At 34.0% G+C, this 18,866-nt stretch overlaps 1 protein-coding gene across 1 annotated transcript in view; it reads right to left on the reverse strand.

Moving 5' to 3' along the window:
• The window catches only part of Mesr6 (misexpression suppressor of ras 6), a 660,805-nt gene that overhangs the window by 122,230 nt on the left and 519,709 nt on the right, over positions 1 to 18,866 (reverse strand). Inside the window, exon 4 of the mRNA XM_083039192.1 lies at positions 2,005 to 2,120. Within this exon, the coding sequence (XP_082895318.1) occupies positions 2,005 to 2,120 (116 nt within the window). The remainder of the gene's footprint in view (positions 1 to 2,004; positions 2,121 to 18,866) is intronic.

Here is an 18,866-nt window from a genome sequence, read left to right on the forward strand (position 1 = left end):
AGATAAAGTACACGTGTTATTATTACGCACGTGTGTGTATTAGTGTTTTCAAGACTTATATTGGCAGCAAAGAATTCATATATAGAGTTTTAATATATACGATAAATCAAATAATCTAATGCAATTTGCAAAAATGCATTTTTATATAAATGCATTTATTGCGTTATATCTCGTTATAAATTCCAGCTTGACAGCTTTATAACTCTATTGTTCTTATCATACGATCTTGCAGATCATAAGCGGTGTTATGTCAATAAAGACATTCCAGACGGTATATAAACCTATTTGTAGTTATAACTTTCGCATGACACAGAAATAATCAAACCAGATTAAGCCAATACGTATGTTTAAGGAGAATTTCCACTGTGTAATAAAGACACAATAAAGATTGTAAATAATGTAGTATATTTTATTAATTTAGATCTTTTATTTTTACTGAAGCAATCAAATTACACTCGTATATATAAATAAATCAAATTTTGATCATTTAACGAATTTTAAATTTTATTATAAATAATTGAACATCTGTCCTAGATTTAAATTGAAATAAATGGAATGTTGTAATCAAAATGTGGAAACTCTCCTTAAAACATCTGTATACGTTACGAAATATGAGAAAGCGAAATATTAGAATTAACATGATAGAAATCATACAATTTGAATTGCGATTTTTTAAAATAACTTTTTATCGTCAATAGCTTTAGTTATCAACGATCTACATTTGACGTAAATGTCAGACACGTTTAAATCTCCTGTATTTTCAATCTCCAGATAATCAATTGCATTTCGCGCACAATAGAGATTATACCGTTGCCGGAAATAGATTTACGATATCTTTTATAACAAAGATGAATCTACCTTGATAGCGATACATGAGCGCAATTAATTGATATTAAATAAAGCAGGTGATAACATCAACGACTTTGGCTTTAACTTGTTATATAATCTCCAAATATTATCATTATAGAATAATTATTTTTTTCTCGAGTTTTAATATTGAGAATTATATCATAGGCTTAATCGCTTTAAAAATTAAAAATATCATGTTAATAATTATAGTTTTTATAAATTTTGTTTATAATAATATTTACAAGTCTATCAGCATAATAGGAGATTAATTGTTAAAATAATTAGAGATTGCTCTCAAAAGTGTTTAAACAAATTTATAAATATATAAATTAAATTACATCATAAATTTTGATATTGAAAGATTGTGGAAAAGAAATGTATCAAAAAGGCACGTATAACAAAAAAATGTTTTTGCGATTACTTATGTTTAAATGCTCGGTTCGTTGTCACGAAACTTGTGATAGATCTGATAGCGAAGAAGAAAGAATCGATTCAAATGCGATGAATATTGAGGGAAATACAGAGATTTGTTAGTACAAAGCAAGGATGACAAAGAAATTACATTATCGCGCTAAATCTCAGACATCCGAGATATGTAATCAATCTTTAATCGGTACAATTGATTGATTCCTTTTCTATGCATTGCATGTTTTGATTCGGACAACCACAAAAGACGGTTTACGCAAAAGTTAAATTACGTATCTTTGTGGTAAGAATATGAATAATCATTTTTTAAGAAAGAAGGCACTTTGATTGCAACTAAATCTTCATTTTTATAACAAAAAAATTGTATAATTCTGTGCTAGATAGCCTCGATTAATCAAATTAAATTTTTCTCAAATTAATACTTCATAATGCTTTCTTATTATTATAATTATTTTTTATATAATTATTTTATTTTACGATAATTTTCACAGGCCATATATATGATAGTGAAAATATTTATCAATGGCCACAAAATTATCGCAAAATAAAATAATTATATATAATAAGAAGCATTATAAAGTATTAATTTAACAAAAATTTAATTTGATTAATCAATGTTATTCAAGTTATCAATAAATTATACATTTAACAATAAGAGTGTATACATATATATAAATTTCACACATATCTTTCCATTTATATTATGTAAAAAGTATCATGCAAACTCACCGTGATGTCTTCGGGCCGTCGTAACCTTTTAGTGAACGATGTTCTTCTAAGTAGCCGAAAAGATTCTTCAATTCAGAGAGCTGCTGATTCCTTTCTATCATCGAGTCTTTCAGAATCTAAAACATATACAGATATATACATGTATATATGTGTACATATCCACAGGAAAACTGCAAATCCACACATATAACACTACAATTTCTGTATAAATAAGTTTATAAATTTATTTAAATTTTATATCTTTTTTTATTCTTCTAAAAATTTATCAAATACAAGTGGTTTATTTTAACATATTTAACGATCTAGAAATTTTTGTTTAGAACATAATATTCTGCAAATAATGAATAAAGTGTAGACTATTGCACATAACTGTGCAATAATATGCTCAAAACTATGAGTTTCTTTGCATATAAAATGCATATCGGTTTAAAAGTAAATAATATATAACCGCAGTTATATATGCATTAAAAATATTCTGTACCTATATATTTTTGCTTAAAATATAAAAATATTTTAAAATTAGACTATTTTTTCGAATAAATTGTTTCCAATTCTGGCACTAATATTATATTTAATTTCATTATTATATACGCATAGAAAATATAATTTTATTATAGTTGTGGATAAGTATTCAAATTATTTTGTTCGCATTTAGAAATAGGATTTAAATTATGGTTTAAAGAATTAACTACTTTGAAGAATTAACAAAATATCATACAGTTTCGTTTAGAAAGAGAATTGCATTCATTCAACCTTAATCGTGCCAATCTTGTCCTCCACTGTTCACGCGGTATAGAGCAAAACTAAAATACAAAAAAAAAAATATAAAAAAAATACAAAAAAAATAAAGAAAGACCCAGAGAGCGAGAGATGGAAGGAGAAGGAGGAGGTGGGTCGAGTAGCGTGGATAAATAAAAAAAAAAAAAAGAAAAAATCGGAACCACCGCGCTCCTCCTTGAAAATAAAATCGGTTTTCCGATAACTGGTTATTTGCTCGCACAAGTGGCTCGCTGACTGGGCGAGCACGTCGGAAGCGGTTTTCGCGTGTAATATTATCGAGTTATCGGTAGGATAGGAGAGCATTGATCGTGCCGGGTAGAGGCCGGGGGAAATGGACGAACGCGAAGAAAGAGATCGAAAGAGGGTGCCTGCGGGGGAGAAGAGGCAGAGGAAGGGAAAGATCGGTGGATAGAATAGCATGAGGAGAGAGATGTGCAGAGGGTAGACGAACGTGCATTGCACGAGTACAATATATCCGCGTGATTACAATATGTCGGGGCTCGAGAGACCAATATCAACCTGAAGTCGGCTCAGCCAATGCTGATAATCCCTATTGTTGATGCCTCCACTCGACTGCCTCTCGCGAATGGATACATCTTGTTTCAAAATTTCGAATGGCTCCAGCGTAGCGAAATACATCGACGGAGGTGAATGCTGGCGCGATAGAAAATTCCTTCTGAAGTATCTCCGTAATTCCGGCAAGGATTTGAAAATTACAGAAACACACGACGTGAAGTTTCCTCGATTTCGAGTGAGTTGCGAGGAATGCGTTGGAAATTTTAACGAGAGAATCTATCTTTTCCGCTTTTGACCTCGGAGGTTTTCATACGTACAGTTTTCAAGAACATCTCCGAGTAAAATTCTCGTTGGAATTTCTCGACTAGTAATAAGAAGTATGCCAACTAAGCTCAATTCAATTCAATGTTATCAGCTGCCAACCATTTTGAATTTCAAAAACTTGTATCACCATCACATTAAATGTAAAATTTTCACAAGAGAAATTAAAGACTTCTTTTCTCAGCATAAAGATATATTTTATTATATTTATCAAGTGTAACGCGTTATGAATTGAAATTATTTCATTAGAAGATGAAATAAACATATACATCTTATTATAGGTTTCCATAAATTGTCAAACATAATATTATTGTAATAAATATTCGCTTTAATTATCGTAGACTCGATTTTAACTTGAAAATAAATCGAAAATTATGTCTTGTTCGATCCATTATCGGACCAGCGATTTCTGCGCTCGAAACCGCGTTAGAAGAGAGGTCGACATGGCGGATATGTGGACGGCGAAAGAAACGAAACCTGTCCTCATCGTTTATGCTCGATGTCGGCAGGCTAGGCCGCCTTTCACACATCCCACACGAAAGACGACGACGAAGCTCGGTCTCTTTCAAAACAATTACACATTCTTCCATGCCAGAGTTCTCCCACGTCCTATCGTGTTGTCGCAATATTACCCGTAGTACGCTTTGCCGTTTTCCGATGATGGATCATGACGAGAATGCGCGCGATTTACTTGGAGAATTAGCATAAAGAAAATGTCGCCATAGGTGTATTCTCATTTGTCGCGGCTGATTTATCGTCCTCGATCGCCGACGATTACTGTACTTGTAAGAAGTCATCGCGAATGCCGACAAGACGTACAGCCTCTCTCTACAGAAATTAGTACTACATTACCTTCACTCTGATTACATAAACTACTTGCACAAATATATTATACTGTGCCTTAATTTCGAATTGCTTGTAAAATTCTTGATATTAATTATATTCATTTATAATTTCAGAACTGCTGAAGAAAAGCTCCGCCGCGTCTACAGAGCCGTAAGTTTGATATATTTTTAATGCATGCTTCCTTGCAAAGTTGCGATTTTTTATAAATATTATTTTATATATATAATATATAGTATTATACTTAGAGTAATTATTTTTGTATATTTGCTTTATTCCTGTTAAAGGATTATCCGAATTGCCAATACAATTACAAAGATATAATATGTATGTACCAAAATTTTTTTGGTATAATTTTTAAACATTTTTTGCGAGTTTCTTCCAAAATTATACAAAAAATTAGTAGAAGACCGAAAACAAGTAGCTTAGGCCATCAAATTGTTTTCCCGTCATGATTTTTCTTTGCGCCACTCTCTTACCGATGCTGTCATACTCATTCACCTAGAAGCAGCCATCTCGATTTACGATCCCTTCGCTCTCATCTTCGTGCATAAAAGAGCGCACGACAGGTTTCCCATCTTGCGGCTCCACGGAAAACATTCCACATTCCGATAAAAATGATGGACGATGCAATTTGAGCGCTTTTCTTGCGCTAGAGGAATTAAAAGGCTTCATCGTAACTTGCGACGTGTTTGATACGATGATAAATATAAAAAAAATGCTTTAAAATGATTTAATGAATTGAGTGATATTGATGGCAGCGACAACAAGTTGCCCTTATTATTAATAGCAATCGATCGACGATAACGAGAACAAGTTTTAAAGCTATTTAAAGACACCCGCATGTGTTTATATATCCATAAGTAAAAAGTAACTGCACGGTTCGTAAGAACGAGGAAGAACGGTAACTTCCTTTTAATAATTCTATTTATCACAAATAAACGCACAATATATAGAATTCAAATAATTATTATTACTACAGATATTGAACTGAAATGTGAGATTTCGCGCAAAGATATCTTCGCCTTCCGTTCTAACGCGCCGTTTAATCCAAAGCTATCGCTAACACTTAAACGTGTACATCCCGATCTCGCGATAAACGATCGATTTAAGTTGGCTCAGAGTGTGTAGTACGCAACTCGAAGATAAAAGAAAAACTCATACACCCGGATAAAACACGCACTCTCGTAATATCGTAATAAATGCGATGTGTGAAAAATAATTTCGGGGCCGGTTTTAAAACATCGAGTGCACCGCGCCCTGTTTACGTCGAGCATAATTAATATCGATATTTAATTTCGAGACCTCTGTTGATCGTTACAACAGCAATTAATTCCATCTCTTCCAATCCGAATGCGATATGCCGATCGTGCATGATGCTTATCGGCGAATATACTGCCTGATAAGACGATGCATCTGACTTTGTAATCGTTTCTTTCGCAAGAGATTGCCTGCGCCAGGAGGCGTGTTCAATTTAAGTGCGGTGACAGAGGTTACAATATTAATTAACGGGACGAGAGCAGATATATGTGTACACGCGAACGTAATCGGATTGCAACTTTAATTCTCTATCTATTTATATCATTGCGATATATAGAGGCTGTATATATCTCGTACTATCACTCGGTAAATTATACACGTATTTTTACACAGAAAAATTATCGCGATTTCGAAGCAAAATAGGCGTAAAATAGGGTTGTATCCTTGGACGGTTTCTGTGAAATCGTCTTCATATTCACTTTATCTTGAGTATTATTCGCATCATAGAGAAGTTTATCTTACTTCGAAATGCGCTTGCTATTTCGATGGAAAATATTAATCGTTGTTTTAGAAGTTTAAAATATAAACGTATGCAATAAAAAATGATTTAATATATCCAGACAAAATAAACTGTGCTATACTTGATATCTCAAATTCTTAATGCAAAGATAGTTTTATAATATCGTATAATAATTTGGCTTACGCAATTCCAGTGTGACATAAAATTGTCCTTGACATTTTTAACAAATAAAAAGATAGCGGAATATATAAAAATTAGCAAATTGAAACAAGCAAAAAAATTAATTTATTAACTCCTCTTTTAGATAAAGATATATAAAAGAAATTTCATTATTGAAAGGTCCGAAGTTTTCTTATTTAATTTATGATTTATTCACGATGAAATTCTCACGATTCTTATCCCTCGTGAATTTTTGACGCCTCATCGACCTTATCCACACGCTGTCTTAGTGTCGTTTAAATTTTACAGCAGAGTAATATGTACCTGTCCGGACTGCAGCGGAAACTGCCTGAGATTTCTTGAATACGTATTCGTATTTCTGTGCCCGCAGTATGCACGTAGGCGCCAAAGTGGATGCGCGCATAAATTCGCTCGCGGTACGTTAAAAGATGTGAAGTGATTTCGAGCGTGCGCCGCATAACAGGGCGAGAAAAAGGTACGCGTCTTCGCGGAGTTACATCCGAGTAAACGCGCGCACGCGAGGCCATGTCTCTCTCTCCTCTCTCGTCTATATATATATTATATATATATGTATAAATGTATATCGTAAAATATACTTAGGTAAATATTGAAATTAAATACACACATGCATCGGTTTTTCCTTCTTTCATTCACGTGATCGTATACTCCACCCCCTCCCACCCTCGAGTTACGCATCGCGAAACGTTAATAACGAGTTATAGGGATAATAAGTATTTCCGATAAATATAATAAATATGCGCTGCGCTTATTTAAACAATGACTATATTGTGTCCGCCTGGACGTTCTCTCTCTCTTTATGTTCTACGTGCTTTTTTTGCGCAGACTAACGTACTGCGTAAATTACAGCCTGCCGAACGCTCGCGATACGAAAAGTGACACGAAGAAATTGGTTGTATTATAGCGTTCATTTTCGCTCTAAGCAGCCGGTTATTTCCAAAAGTATACCCGCGCGCATAGTAATTGCCGAGTTGTGACGGTACGTTGCGCAACGAAAACAGCGGTTTGGTTAAATCTTACCCGTGTACATTATTGAGTTAACAGTAATTGCAGTTTACGGAAACGTAACAGCTCCCCGCGTGGCTACCGGCGACGTATAAAGTAATTACCGCGATTCGCTGTTATGATTTTCGTGGGGAACGAATACCTCCGAAGTACGGGTCTTCCGAGCGGTAGCTCATATCCGACTTCCGTTCGTAGCGTGTTCGGGGTGTATCAATCTACCAAATAAATTTTACAATATTGCCACTTAAGCTCTTTCGCTCGTCTTTCGCCCTTTTCCGTCACACTTAATACAAGTGTATGACTGAAACTTCCTTTCATTTTCATTCCAAAGAACTCAAGACTCTAATCAGCAATCAGGGGTGAATTAAAAAAATTAATAGATAGTTTTTATTACTTCACAAAAAATAAATTCGTAGATATTATATATACATATTAAAAAGATATAGAGAATAGTGATATACATATATGAATAATTTTGCACATTTATAAAAATATAAGAATTTAAGTATAATTTTTTATATAGATTTTGATTATATATCTTATTCTGCCATATATGAAGAATTAATAAAAAAAAATATAAAGTCTAAAATTCTATATTATGTCGAAATAATTATGCGCTAACTGTATATGTGTAAGAATGTTGTTTTCATTTTTGCTTGTATGATTATAGAAAAATTTAGATTGATAAGAACGAGGCGGACCCTAAAATATCCGAGTCAAAATCCGTATGTGTTAGTTAGATGTACCTCTTGAAAGCCGAGTGAGATTGATGGGTCATTTCCGATAATTATTGTCGATCCGCAGCGCGATGCGGGGGATATCCTAATACCGCCTTCCCTCGGCCATATTGGCCATTAGCATAATCACATTATGTGAGTGCATTCTGAGCGCGTGTAGGTCGATCGCGAGTGGGATAAATAGGCGGGTTGCGTGCGAATAAGCTGCCTTAGAATTTCATCTTATACGGCATCGAGCGAGGGAGATGCAGAATGAAACACGGGAAGAACGTGATTATTTCTACCGTTTTCCCATTCCCGTCGTATAAGGGCGCCGCCCTAAAATTTGTTATTATAAATTTAAACGCGAACACAGCCACGCAGAGGAATTAATATGCTAATGTAATGTTCATTAATTATCCCGCACTTCCGTATAACCGTTAAATCGCTGTCTTAGTCTTATATGCGCGATAATCTGGAAAATGCAGATGAACTTTTCTTTTAATCCTTTATGTAATAAGAAGTTACTTTATTAGTTAGTTTAACAAATTACAAGGCTTTTAATGATAATCTATATTCAATGATAATATGATCGCCGCATTAAATATTATCCAACTATCCTCGTCTCATAATTATGTTCTATAAATGTAAATTACGAAGTGCAGAAACTGGTATTCGCGTCGTCGCATATATATACGCAAGATTTTTATCCAATCCTCAATGGAAATTCTTATTACGGCGGTTAATAAAGAGCAACCAATTATAAGAGAACCTCAGGTTATGCACAACAACAATTATTCGTATGTTCGCCCATAAACGCGGACGCTTCTCGTCTAATCCTTCCGCGCGCTGAGAAATTAGGCATCTCTCTCTCTCTCGTGGAGAAAGTCGGTGTTTAACAAGGACTTTGAAAATCGCGCGGATAAAAGGTTAACCGCGATAGGGAGGGATGGAGAATAAAGAGGGGAAAGGATCGTTACAGCTCATTAGCCTTATCGCCCTGTCCATCGCTTAACCTCGCGCCTTTTTGCATCACGGTATAAGACTATAAGACAGCAAAGCATCCGCGCTTCTCCTCGCGCGGGATATATCGCGGAATTTTAATAGAACGTCAATTTAACGACATCGATGTCGTGAGGATTTCGTGACGGGGCGCTGGATCATATCGCGACGACAAAGAAAAAACCAGCTAGGTAACAAAGACGCGTTTTGTACACGCTCGCTTCTGTCTGACGTAAGACAATAAATTCCGCAAACGAGGGCTCGATCGAAAGGTCGACCAGGAAAGACGGGAACGACCACGGATATTCTCCGCGTGATTTATGCACCTACGAAAGATCGTGAAGATCGTCGTGACTGATTCGAAAGACAAGTGGAATAAATGCCAGGATACCAGGATCAAGTTCCACGGAAATCTGTATCGACGTTTCCACGTTTCTCTCGCCCGAAGATTCGCCCTCTCTTTTTTTATCCATTCGCTTTCATTCGTATCGCGGCGGGAGATTAATTTGCGACTGAGTTTCATCATTATTCCTTATGAGTAACACCGTATATAATTCGTATTTTCACGCGTCTTTCTTATAAATATTTTTCAAAAATGACGAGATTTATGAAAGCAATACTGAACGAGTAGATAAAGCTAAAGAAGCGTATAAAATCAATATATTAGAGATTATTAGAGATTTAATGAATAAAAAATCAAATGTTAGATTACGCGTAGTAATATACAATCAATCGCGGGATATTCTTTTTATATTTATATCACGCATTTTAAAGAAGAGATTGAAACCAATAATGTTTCGATGAATTCAGATTTCCATGGCATAGGCACACGAAAATAATCTCTTCATATTTATTCGCGGCGATGGAAACGTGACAATCGAAACGTAAGGTACATTTTTTTGTGTCTGTGGCGTGAAAAATTAAATTTATCGAAGTTATATCGAATTCAATTTAGCATAACCTCTACTACGAAACTTCAATATTAAAATATTTCACACCATATTTTTCGCGCTGTTTTAAGCAATATTAACTACAAGTGTAAAACAGAAACAATTATTCTTTATTGGGCAAAACGTTGTCAATTTATTTTATGAAACCAATGATTGAGCAACGTTGTACAAGTATGAAATTATGTTAGACCACGCATACATCACCTTTCGAGATATTATGAAAATACATGATATTGCACTTATTTTCCAACAGCATTGTGAAAGAGAGAGAGAGAAAGATTTGCTCACCGGCGTGAGTAAGTGTTTACTCAGCTCTCACAATTTAAAACGATTCCTCCTCTCTTTGGGCTCTCCCTATCTCTCTAATAGATATCAGTCGAATTCATTCACTCAAAAGAATTTCACACACTCTCGAATATCATTAGTTAAATCTATTTTCGCTCTGCGTAGGTGTCGCCGGTATTCCGGTCCACGTTTCCACGTGGGCTTCGGTTAAGTAACCATCGTCTCTGCAATTGTCATGATTATTTGACTCCAGTCCCGTACGGCAATCATTTTTCGAACGAAAGCCATTTTCTTGCATTGTGCTTGGCATAATATTTGTATATCGCAATCTCCTAGTTGGATATTCTTTCGCACAACTCCTATTCCTGCCTTTCCCGTACCATAAACTCGTTCCGTACGTTTCTCTTTAATGTAACGTCGTACTCCGACTCTAAAAACGATGGCGCTGCAGTGACGTTTGTCGCGGAATATATTTATGCAATTTCACCGATATATTGGCCTCTATTTACGAGCCGACATTTAAGTCCTCGTAATAATGGACATACGATATATCACACAAAGGACATTTCTTATTTCATACAGTATTTCCTTATAGAAACCACATTCTTGGAAAGACTCACTTGAGTCTTCTGTTATATCAATTCAAAAATATCAAACTCTAAATATGAATTCTATTGTATATTTCAATATACATATATGTACATTATATTTTCATAATGATATTTATTCACATATATCAATTAATCTTACAATTAGCTCAAATGTCTCAGACATTATCTACTTTATTTAATTGACGTTACCGTTTCCAAAACAAATCGCGAAAAAATATTACAATTTTCATCAACTTCTTTACGTCAGATATTCGCGAATTCGAGGATGCAAGTTGCACATGCACACAAACAGAGAAACGGTCGGCTTACGACGCTCCCACGGGTTCCCAGGACGAAGATGAAAGAAGAGCGCTGATACCGCGTGCAGGAGAAGGCAATCATCTCTCGCGAAGGAGACTGCAGAAAGAGAGAGCCTTGGCGTGTAGCCTCAAGACGCAGCTACAGCCGGATGATTCGATTTGATGGCATTAATCAGCGACGAGCTGGCGCGGATTAAAGTCGCGCCTTCGAGCGGTATAACGTTTCAATTTACCGCACGAGCATTCGGAAAGGTACGCGGGTCGAACGGCTAATACCGTCGACCATCTATAATTTAGTCACCTTCATTTGTACTCTGTACTCGCGAGTTTGATGTGAATAACGCCGGTGTCGTTTGTTATCTGAATTCCGAAAGCGCTTTGCGGATTTTAAAATTAGAGATAACCTTACGGATTTTTTGGCTCTAATAGTTAGCTTTGACCCAAGATATAATGGTTAACAATCATACACGTGTATTAAAGAGAACGAGAAAGAGGAGAACTAGACAAGTGATAAAATTTCATTTAATTGGGTATTCAAAGACCATTAACTCAAGAGAAATATACATTTTTAGTTCACTTTAAAAATTATGTGTATATTAATATAATATATTAATGTGCACAAATAAATATAGTATTTACATTTTTACGCTTCTATATTATGTTTATTTGTAGATTGTAGTCACAGAAAAAAGATTATATTATTTTAATGAAAAGCTAAGAATTGATTGAATGTCAAAATTATTTTTATTACATATGTATATCAATATTTATTATATATATATAAATATATATATAAAAAGCTGTATTTTTTTCGTATATTACAATTATAATTATTATATGTATATTTCAAAGAAAAAACTTGATTGATTTTTTTTTTTCGGTATATATAGTTCATGATCTCATTTCCTACATAATTAATTTTTACTTAAATCTCGTTACTACTTGATACAAAATAAAATTTAACTAAAGCTTTATTTTAAGTGATATTTTCGCAATTATTTTCATTAAATCTTTAATATCTAGTTTATAGCAAAGCGGATTAAGAATGATCGATAAGAGTATTGTGAAATGAATCATTCTCCACGCCGGGTGTTTCATCGATCGACGATAGGTGTACTTAAATGTATTCCATTCGTCGTTTTTATGCGCTTCATTACGGTGGGATATTGCAAGCAATCGCACGTGTGATATGTGGCATAGTAAATTGTAAACCGGCTATTGCCTCACTAACACAAATGAAAGTTTCGTATCGACGGCGCGAAAATGACGGCTTTTTCCAACAGAGTGGATGTAATTTCGAATTAGTAATTAGTGATCTCGCCATATGTGTAAATAACGAATCGCGCAATCATCATTACGTTTGAGTATTGCACCCCGCGAATCGTTGGTTTTACCTTCAGTTACTCTAACAAATGCTTTGCTTCCATTATGAAAGATCAATTCGAACTCAATATCGACTTTTATCATGAAGAAATTTCAGGATAATTCTTCTCGTTTCATTAAAAATATAAATATTAAAAAATAAAAATAATCTACTTTTTTAAAAATTAATCTAATTTAACTATATAAAGAATTACGCAAATTAAAATTTAAATACGTAATTTTTTTTTGTAATAAAGTAGAAATTTTTCTCCGCGCGTGCAAGTAACCCAGAGTATGTGAAGTTAGCCCCCCATTTTCTAAATTTTGAAAAAATTATTAGAGTTCTGGCTGCCCCCTTAAGAGTTCTAGAGTTCTGAAAAATTTATTTCGCACCGTAGAGCTTCGAATGCTAATAGTTTTCTTCAGAACTATTCGGGGGGGCTACCAGAACTCCGAACAGAACTGCCGATTTCCGAAAAAAATTTTTACCTTTAGGGGACTTTGAAAATTTTCGATTCCGGGACTTTGATCGACGAGAACTTTTCTATTTCGCATCGTAGAGCTTCGAATGCTAATAGTTTTCTTCAGAACTATTCGGGGGGCTGCCAGAAGTGTCAACAGAACTGCCGATTTCCGAAAAAAAAAATTCACCCCTATCGAACTTAGAAAATTTTTGTCGACAACCGGCAATTTAATTGAGAGTTCTGATAGCCCCCCAAAGAGTTCTATCAATTATCCTTAATCAACCATAGTGCTAAAATTAATAATAAAAAAGTTATACGGCTTTAAAGTTGCGAAAAAATGTGAAGTTAGCCCCCCATAACTTCAAGTGATATTTTCGATGCTTTAAACGACGGAACTATTTCTAAAATCGATAGAGTACTCTAGAACTCTTGAGGGGGCAGCCAGAACTCTAATAATTTTTTCAAAATTTAGAAAATGGGGGGCTAACTTCACATACTCAGTAACCCATTGGATTCACAATAATTCTCGTGAAACGCGGTGAATGTGTATTTTCGAGATCCGTTTCCTTTGTGACATGACTTTCTTTGCAAGACTTTCCAATTTACGCGCGACAGTCTGTTCATGCAGCTGCTAAAGGTGTTAATAAACTTCTTTTGTTCCCGAGTTTCTTATTAACACCTCGATCGTTCTTTGACGACGCTTGATAGAATCGTTACTCATCAAAATTCGGGCGCAGCTGTAGGGCATCGGTAGCTTCCGCCGCTTTTTCTCTTTTTTTATCCCTCCTCTACTTCTCATTCGCGTCCAAATTCATCAGTATCCATCGATCTATCGATGTCGCGTAATCGCGCCGTGCACAGTAGACGAAGAATAAAAGGAGACCGCGTGTTTAATGCACGCGAAACTTTTTTTACCACGCGGCTTGTTGATCCACCTTCTCGTCGCGCGCGTCAGACAAAATGAAGAAAAGATAGAAAAACTTTTCCCGATGAAACTTGAACCTGAAGATCCCTCTCCCCTCCCCTCTCCCCTCCCCTCTCCGATATCCGTCTATCTTCTGATCTTCAGGAACGCGGTTAATACCCGGATAATCTGTGCGCTTGTTCTCATAACGAGCCTGACCGAGCGAAGTCGCGAGAGATTATTCAAATTAGACGCAACGAACCGTTCCGCGTACAGCCTTCTAGAAAATTACTTTCGATCACTATTCTCACGATGAAGGAAAAGTAGAGTTCCGATATAATTACTACTAGGAATGATACATAATCGATGATATCGATGATATTGACATTGAAGATCGTTGAAAATCATTTTGTTTTAGCGAATCAAGAGTACGGAATATTTTAATAATGTTGATTATGTAATTACAGACAGTACGATCATCCACGCACCTTCATCTAGCAATATATATATTTTAAAAAAATGATAGATAAAAATGATATTAAACGTATAATCTCTTACACAAATATGTATGTGTGAGAATCAGAACATGAACTATCGATTCCGAGGATCGAGTTAACTCATATTTGTGATTAGAACCTGTCAACGAATTAAACGCGTACACTTTTAATATTTGCTTTTTTCCGCACTCGGTAATGGTTGCTCTTTAATTGCATATTTAGTACTTTACCTGTGATAGTAAAGAGAAAGCTTAAGATAAGTAGACGAGCAAGAGTTAAAGATACGTGTTCTCTTCACACGCATTTCTTTTGTTCTGTGTAACTTTAGTAAAATATTGCCTGGTTTAAATATAAAATATGAATATTTATAATTCGCAATTAATCTCAATATAAATGAGTCAATAAAAATCTTTTGTTTGCAAATCACGGAAAGTATAAGACAAATAATGTTATTTTGTTATAATTTATGAAAAATTATATCTATAATATATATGTATTATCTAAACGACTATTTTCTACATTTTAATACTTGATAGAATACAAGAGAGCCCCCCGTAATCAACAAGTTTCTTTATGTCTTGAATTTATTAGCTAGCTATTTATAGGCAGCGTTAGTTCATGATGAATATTGTGAGCGCCATAATCATAAATTGCATCGTAATTATACTAATTATTCATTAATTGTTTCCTTCAGCTTCCTCCATAACGATGCATATTTAACGTTGTTATAAAGGAAGATTTATGTTTCAAATTATGTATACGATCAATAGCGCATATTAGAGGAATACGTTTGATCGATTTCCATCGTTTATATTAGGATTATTCGCACATTATCGCTTTTGCATTTGTAAACGTTAATTATGAGCCTATTGTTACATTATTTTTTACTACGTAAAATAAGTGAATGCAATAAAAGGCAACATCAATTATCTTTTGTATACATTCTTCGGATGTATTTAATACATACGCACAAGTACATAAATTATTTAATTTCAGACAATCGCAAAATTATATATATTTTAATGAAAAAAATCCTATTTCTTATTTAACTTAAAAATGTTTATCATTATTATGCATGTCATATACATTTATCTATATATATCTAAAAATTTATATGTTGTTTTATTGCGAATGGTGTACCTACACATGTACAATTATACAATTATTTTTAATATTTGAAAAAATATAAAAAATTAATAGTAATTACTTAATAAAAAATAGTGTCCTAGTTTGTTTTTATACTTTTCAGAAAGAACCAAAAATATAAATCATTTTATATAAATTGCGTATATACAATATATATTAAATTGAATTAATTAATAACATCTTAAACTATGATGTTGTCTTTGTTAGATATAAAACATGTCAATATATCACGTAGCACTCAGCTTTTATACTACATCGCAATATTATCGAGACAACGATATTAAAGTCTTAAGATACGGTAAGGTTTTAACTTTGGGTCATCTTACGATGGGCTATTGTGTCATTAATAATCATAAATAAGCGCGTTTACCGTTCTCTTGCACGGCGGAAGCCTGGGATTTCTGCGATTATCGCCGGTATAAGCTCTTCCTCATTTTCAATTACATGGGGGTGTGGAGAAAGAGCTCGTGGTGCTATTTTCCCTGCTCTTACGTACCAGCAATTAATACTTTATAAATCAATTTTGATCCAGTGCAGGCACGACGCGATTCGATTAGGCTCGCCTTTAACCAACGCGCCGCGATTACGCGGACCACGACCGCTCCTCCGGGGGTGAAAGCCCTCCTTTCGGTGTAATAATAGCCCGAGAACCGAGGATAATTGCTACCCTTCCCGCGCGTAGAAATGGCCATTCTCACTCAAGATAATCGATCACAGTCGCACGATTAATAACCGATAAAGTCGCTGAACTCTGCCCTTCGCCGCCCACCACTTTCCTCTCTTTCTCTCGCCATTCTTTTTTCTCGTTTCATTTTTATTCACTCCAATCACGGTGATTCAGAAAAATTCCAAGAGAGCAAGATATATCCGCGCATTTGCAACGGCGGGAAAATTCGCCGAACACGTGTTTACCGCGAATTATTTTATACGCGGAAAATATAATAAAATTTTTAAGTATGTTTAAAATGCAGAAAGTATTGTTAGCTTATAAAATGTTTCGTATAATTACGTAATCATAATAATATCACAGACGATTTAATAATAACAGATTAGTTTACTAAAAAAATTTCAAGAGCGACGTGTCAAAACAACGATAAATCGGTTGAATGAGCATATAATTATATTTATATGCACGTTATAGTTTAATTTTTAATTAATAGTCCATCATAGGAATTTCTCATCGACCTAAAGATTAATAAGTTTAAGATTATGTTTTTTGTCATTAGTTTTTCGATACGAAATGATTGATGAAAGATTTACAAACAGGTTTAATTAAAGTTCAAGATATTTTACATGATACAAATATCGGATATTCTATAAGAGAAACAAATAAAACTATAAAAACAAAGAAAAAATGAAATATCTTCAAATATGTCTAAGAAATAAAATATGAATGAGAGAAGCTTGTTTTCACGATTTCAGTTTATTTCTAAAGAGATCTTGTACAAAGAATTAAATTATTTACTTTATTTATTTAGCAAATTTTTTGAAATTTCTACGTTATATTAATGAATAAAATATATCTTTTCTATATTAATATATATTGCGTGTTAAAATAAATTCAAAGCATCTTCTACCGGTTTACACGATGTTGTTTCTCTGTGTTTTCTTCATATTTAACTTTTTTTTATAAGAAAGTACTTTGATTTTTAGTTGTGTTACATTTTTTGGTTCACTTTATATACATATATATGCACTTAATTAAGTGCGGCAACTTTTAAAGTACATCCACTGTCGCCTCGCGCGTGAGTCCAAAGGGTATAATTATACTTATATTAGTAATGAGGACCAGTTTTTCTCCGACAGTTAATCGATCACTGTCGTTCCATTAATAACCTGTAATATCGTTAAGTCCTCTGTTCGGCGTGAATGCACTCGCGACGTGCGTAATCAGTGTTGTATTACGCACCTTCGTTTATGAGCGCATACGAACGCTGATCGGTGGCAAGAACTCGGTTGCCGGTAAAATTAACGACGTTGATTCGTAGACTCGCGAGTGTGTTTTATAATACGCGATGTCGTGCATCAGAACGAAGATATGCATGATAGGCACTTATGTTAGTGTCGCGAAAACGTCAACTTTTGCACGCTGATAATCGATTGTAAACATATGATATGATGATGAAACAGAATCATTGCTATTTAATTTTCGATAGATATTACGAATGATTCATTCGGCTCATTGTCAGATAAAAACGATAATATCGCGTACATCTTCTTCTACAAGAATAATAATAATAATTATGAAATAAAAGGATTGTAGTTCAGTAATAAATACGTATCTCATTTGAAAATCGAGATATTTCAAATTGAATTACATTATTTCATATAAATTTTAATGTATCATATACAATTTATATCTAATATTGCATAATTTATGGATTTATTTACTTGAACATATTTTAATACTACAAAATATATCGTGTGAAATAATGTATATTAATTTAAAAATTTTAGTTCCATTACACAGTATATTCTATGCAAATAACTGACGCTTATAAAATAAAAAACACGGCGTTGAACGTACTTTATAATTGAGTTTACTCTGTTAGAATAATCAAAGGGAAGTCTTTTGTTATGAAAAGTGTATAATTTATGAACATTTCTATGTTTTGCATACGCAAATTCTTACATATTCCTCAATGCGGTAGACTTGAAATAGTAGCAAGAAATTTGTATTACGTTTGGAAAGAATGGTCTCTCTAAATGCATAAAACGCGATTGCTACTGATGAGCGATAAAAATTATACCAAAGCGCATGTGCAGTATAATGCGATACACGAGCGCATCGACAATGTAGCGCTGAGCAGCATAATATGTTATACGAGACGTTATTCTGGGAATTTAATCGCGCACATATATACAAGTTGACGGTACAGGAATATTAAATTAACCAATGATAATTCGCAATTGCAAAAAACTGGATTAATTACCATATATTCTTTACTACAATATGAATGGGACAAGAGACTCACTGTTTCAGTTAATGCATATTGCATTGATCACAATTCATTCTAAAACCTTTTCTGATAATTCTATAAAAATTTTATATTTATATAAATAAAATCGAAATCATATGATATACTTATGCGTGCATAAATTATTCTGAGAAAAAATAAAATATTTGTTGGGAAGATTATACATATATGTACATATATACGAGGTAACAAGAGATCTGAGTAG

Source organism: Prenolepis imparis, unplaced genomic scaffold, assembly GCF_030444845.1.
Source record: "Prenolepis imparis isolate NDT839.2.m4 unplaced genomic scaffold, iyPreImpa1.0 SCAF_5, whole genome shotgun sequence".
NCBI lineage: Eukaryota > Metazoa > Arthropoda > Insecta > Hymenoptera > Formicidae > Prenolepis > Prenolepis imparis.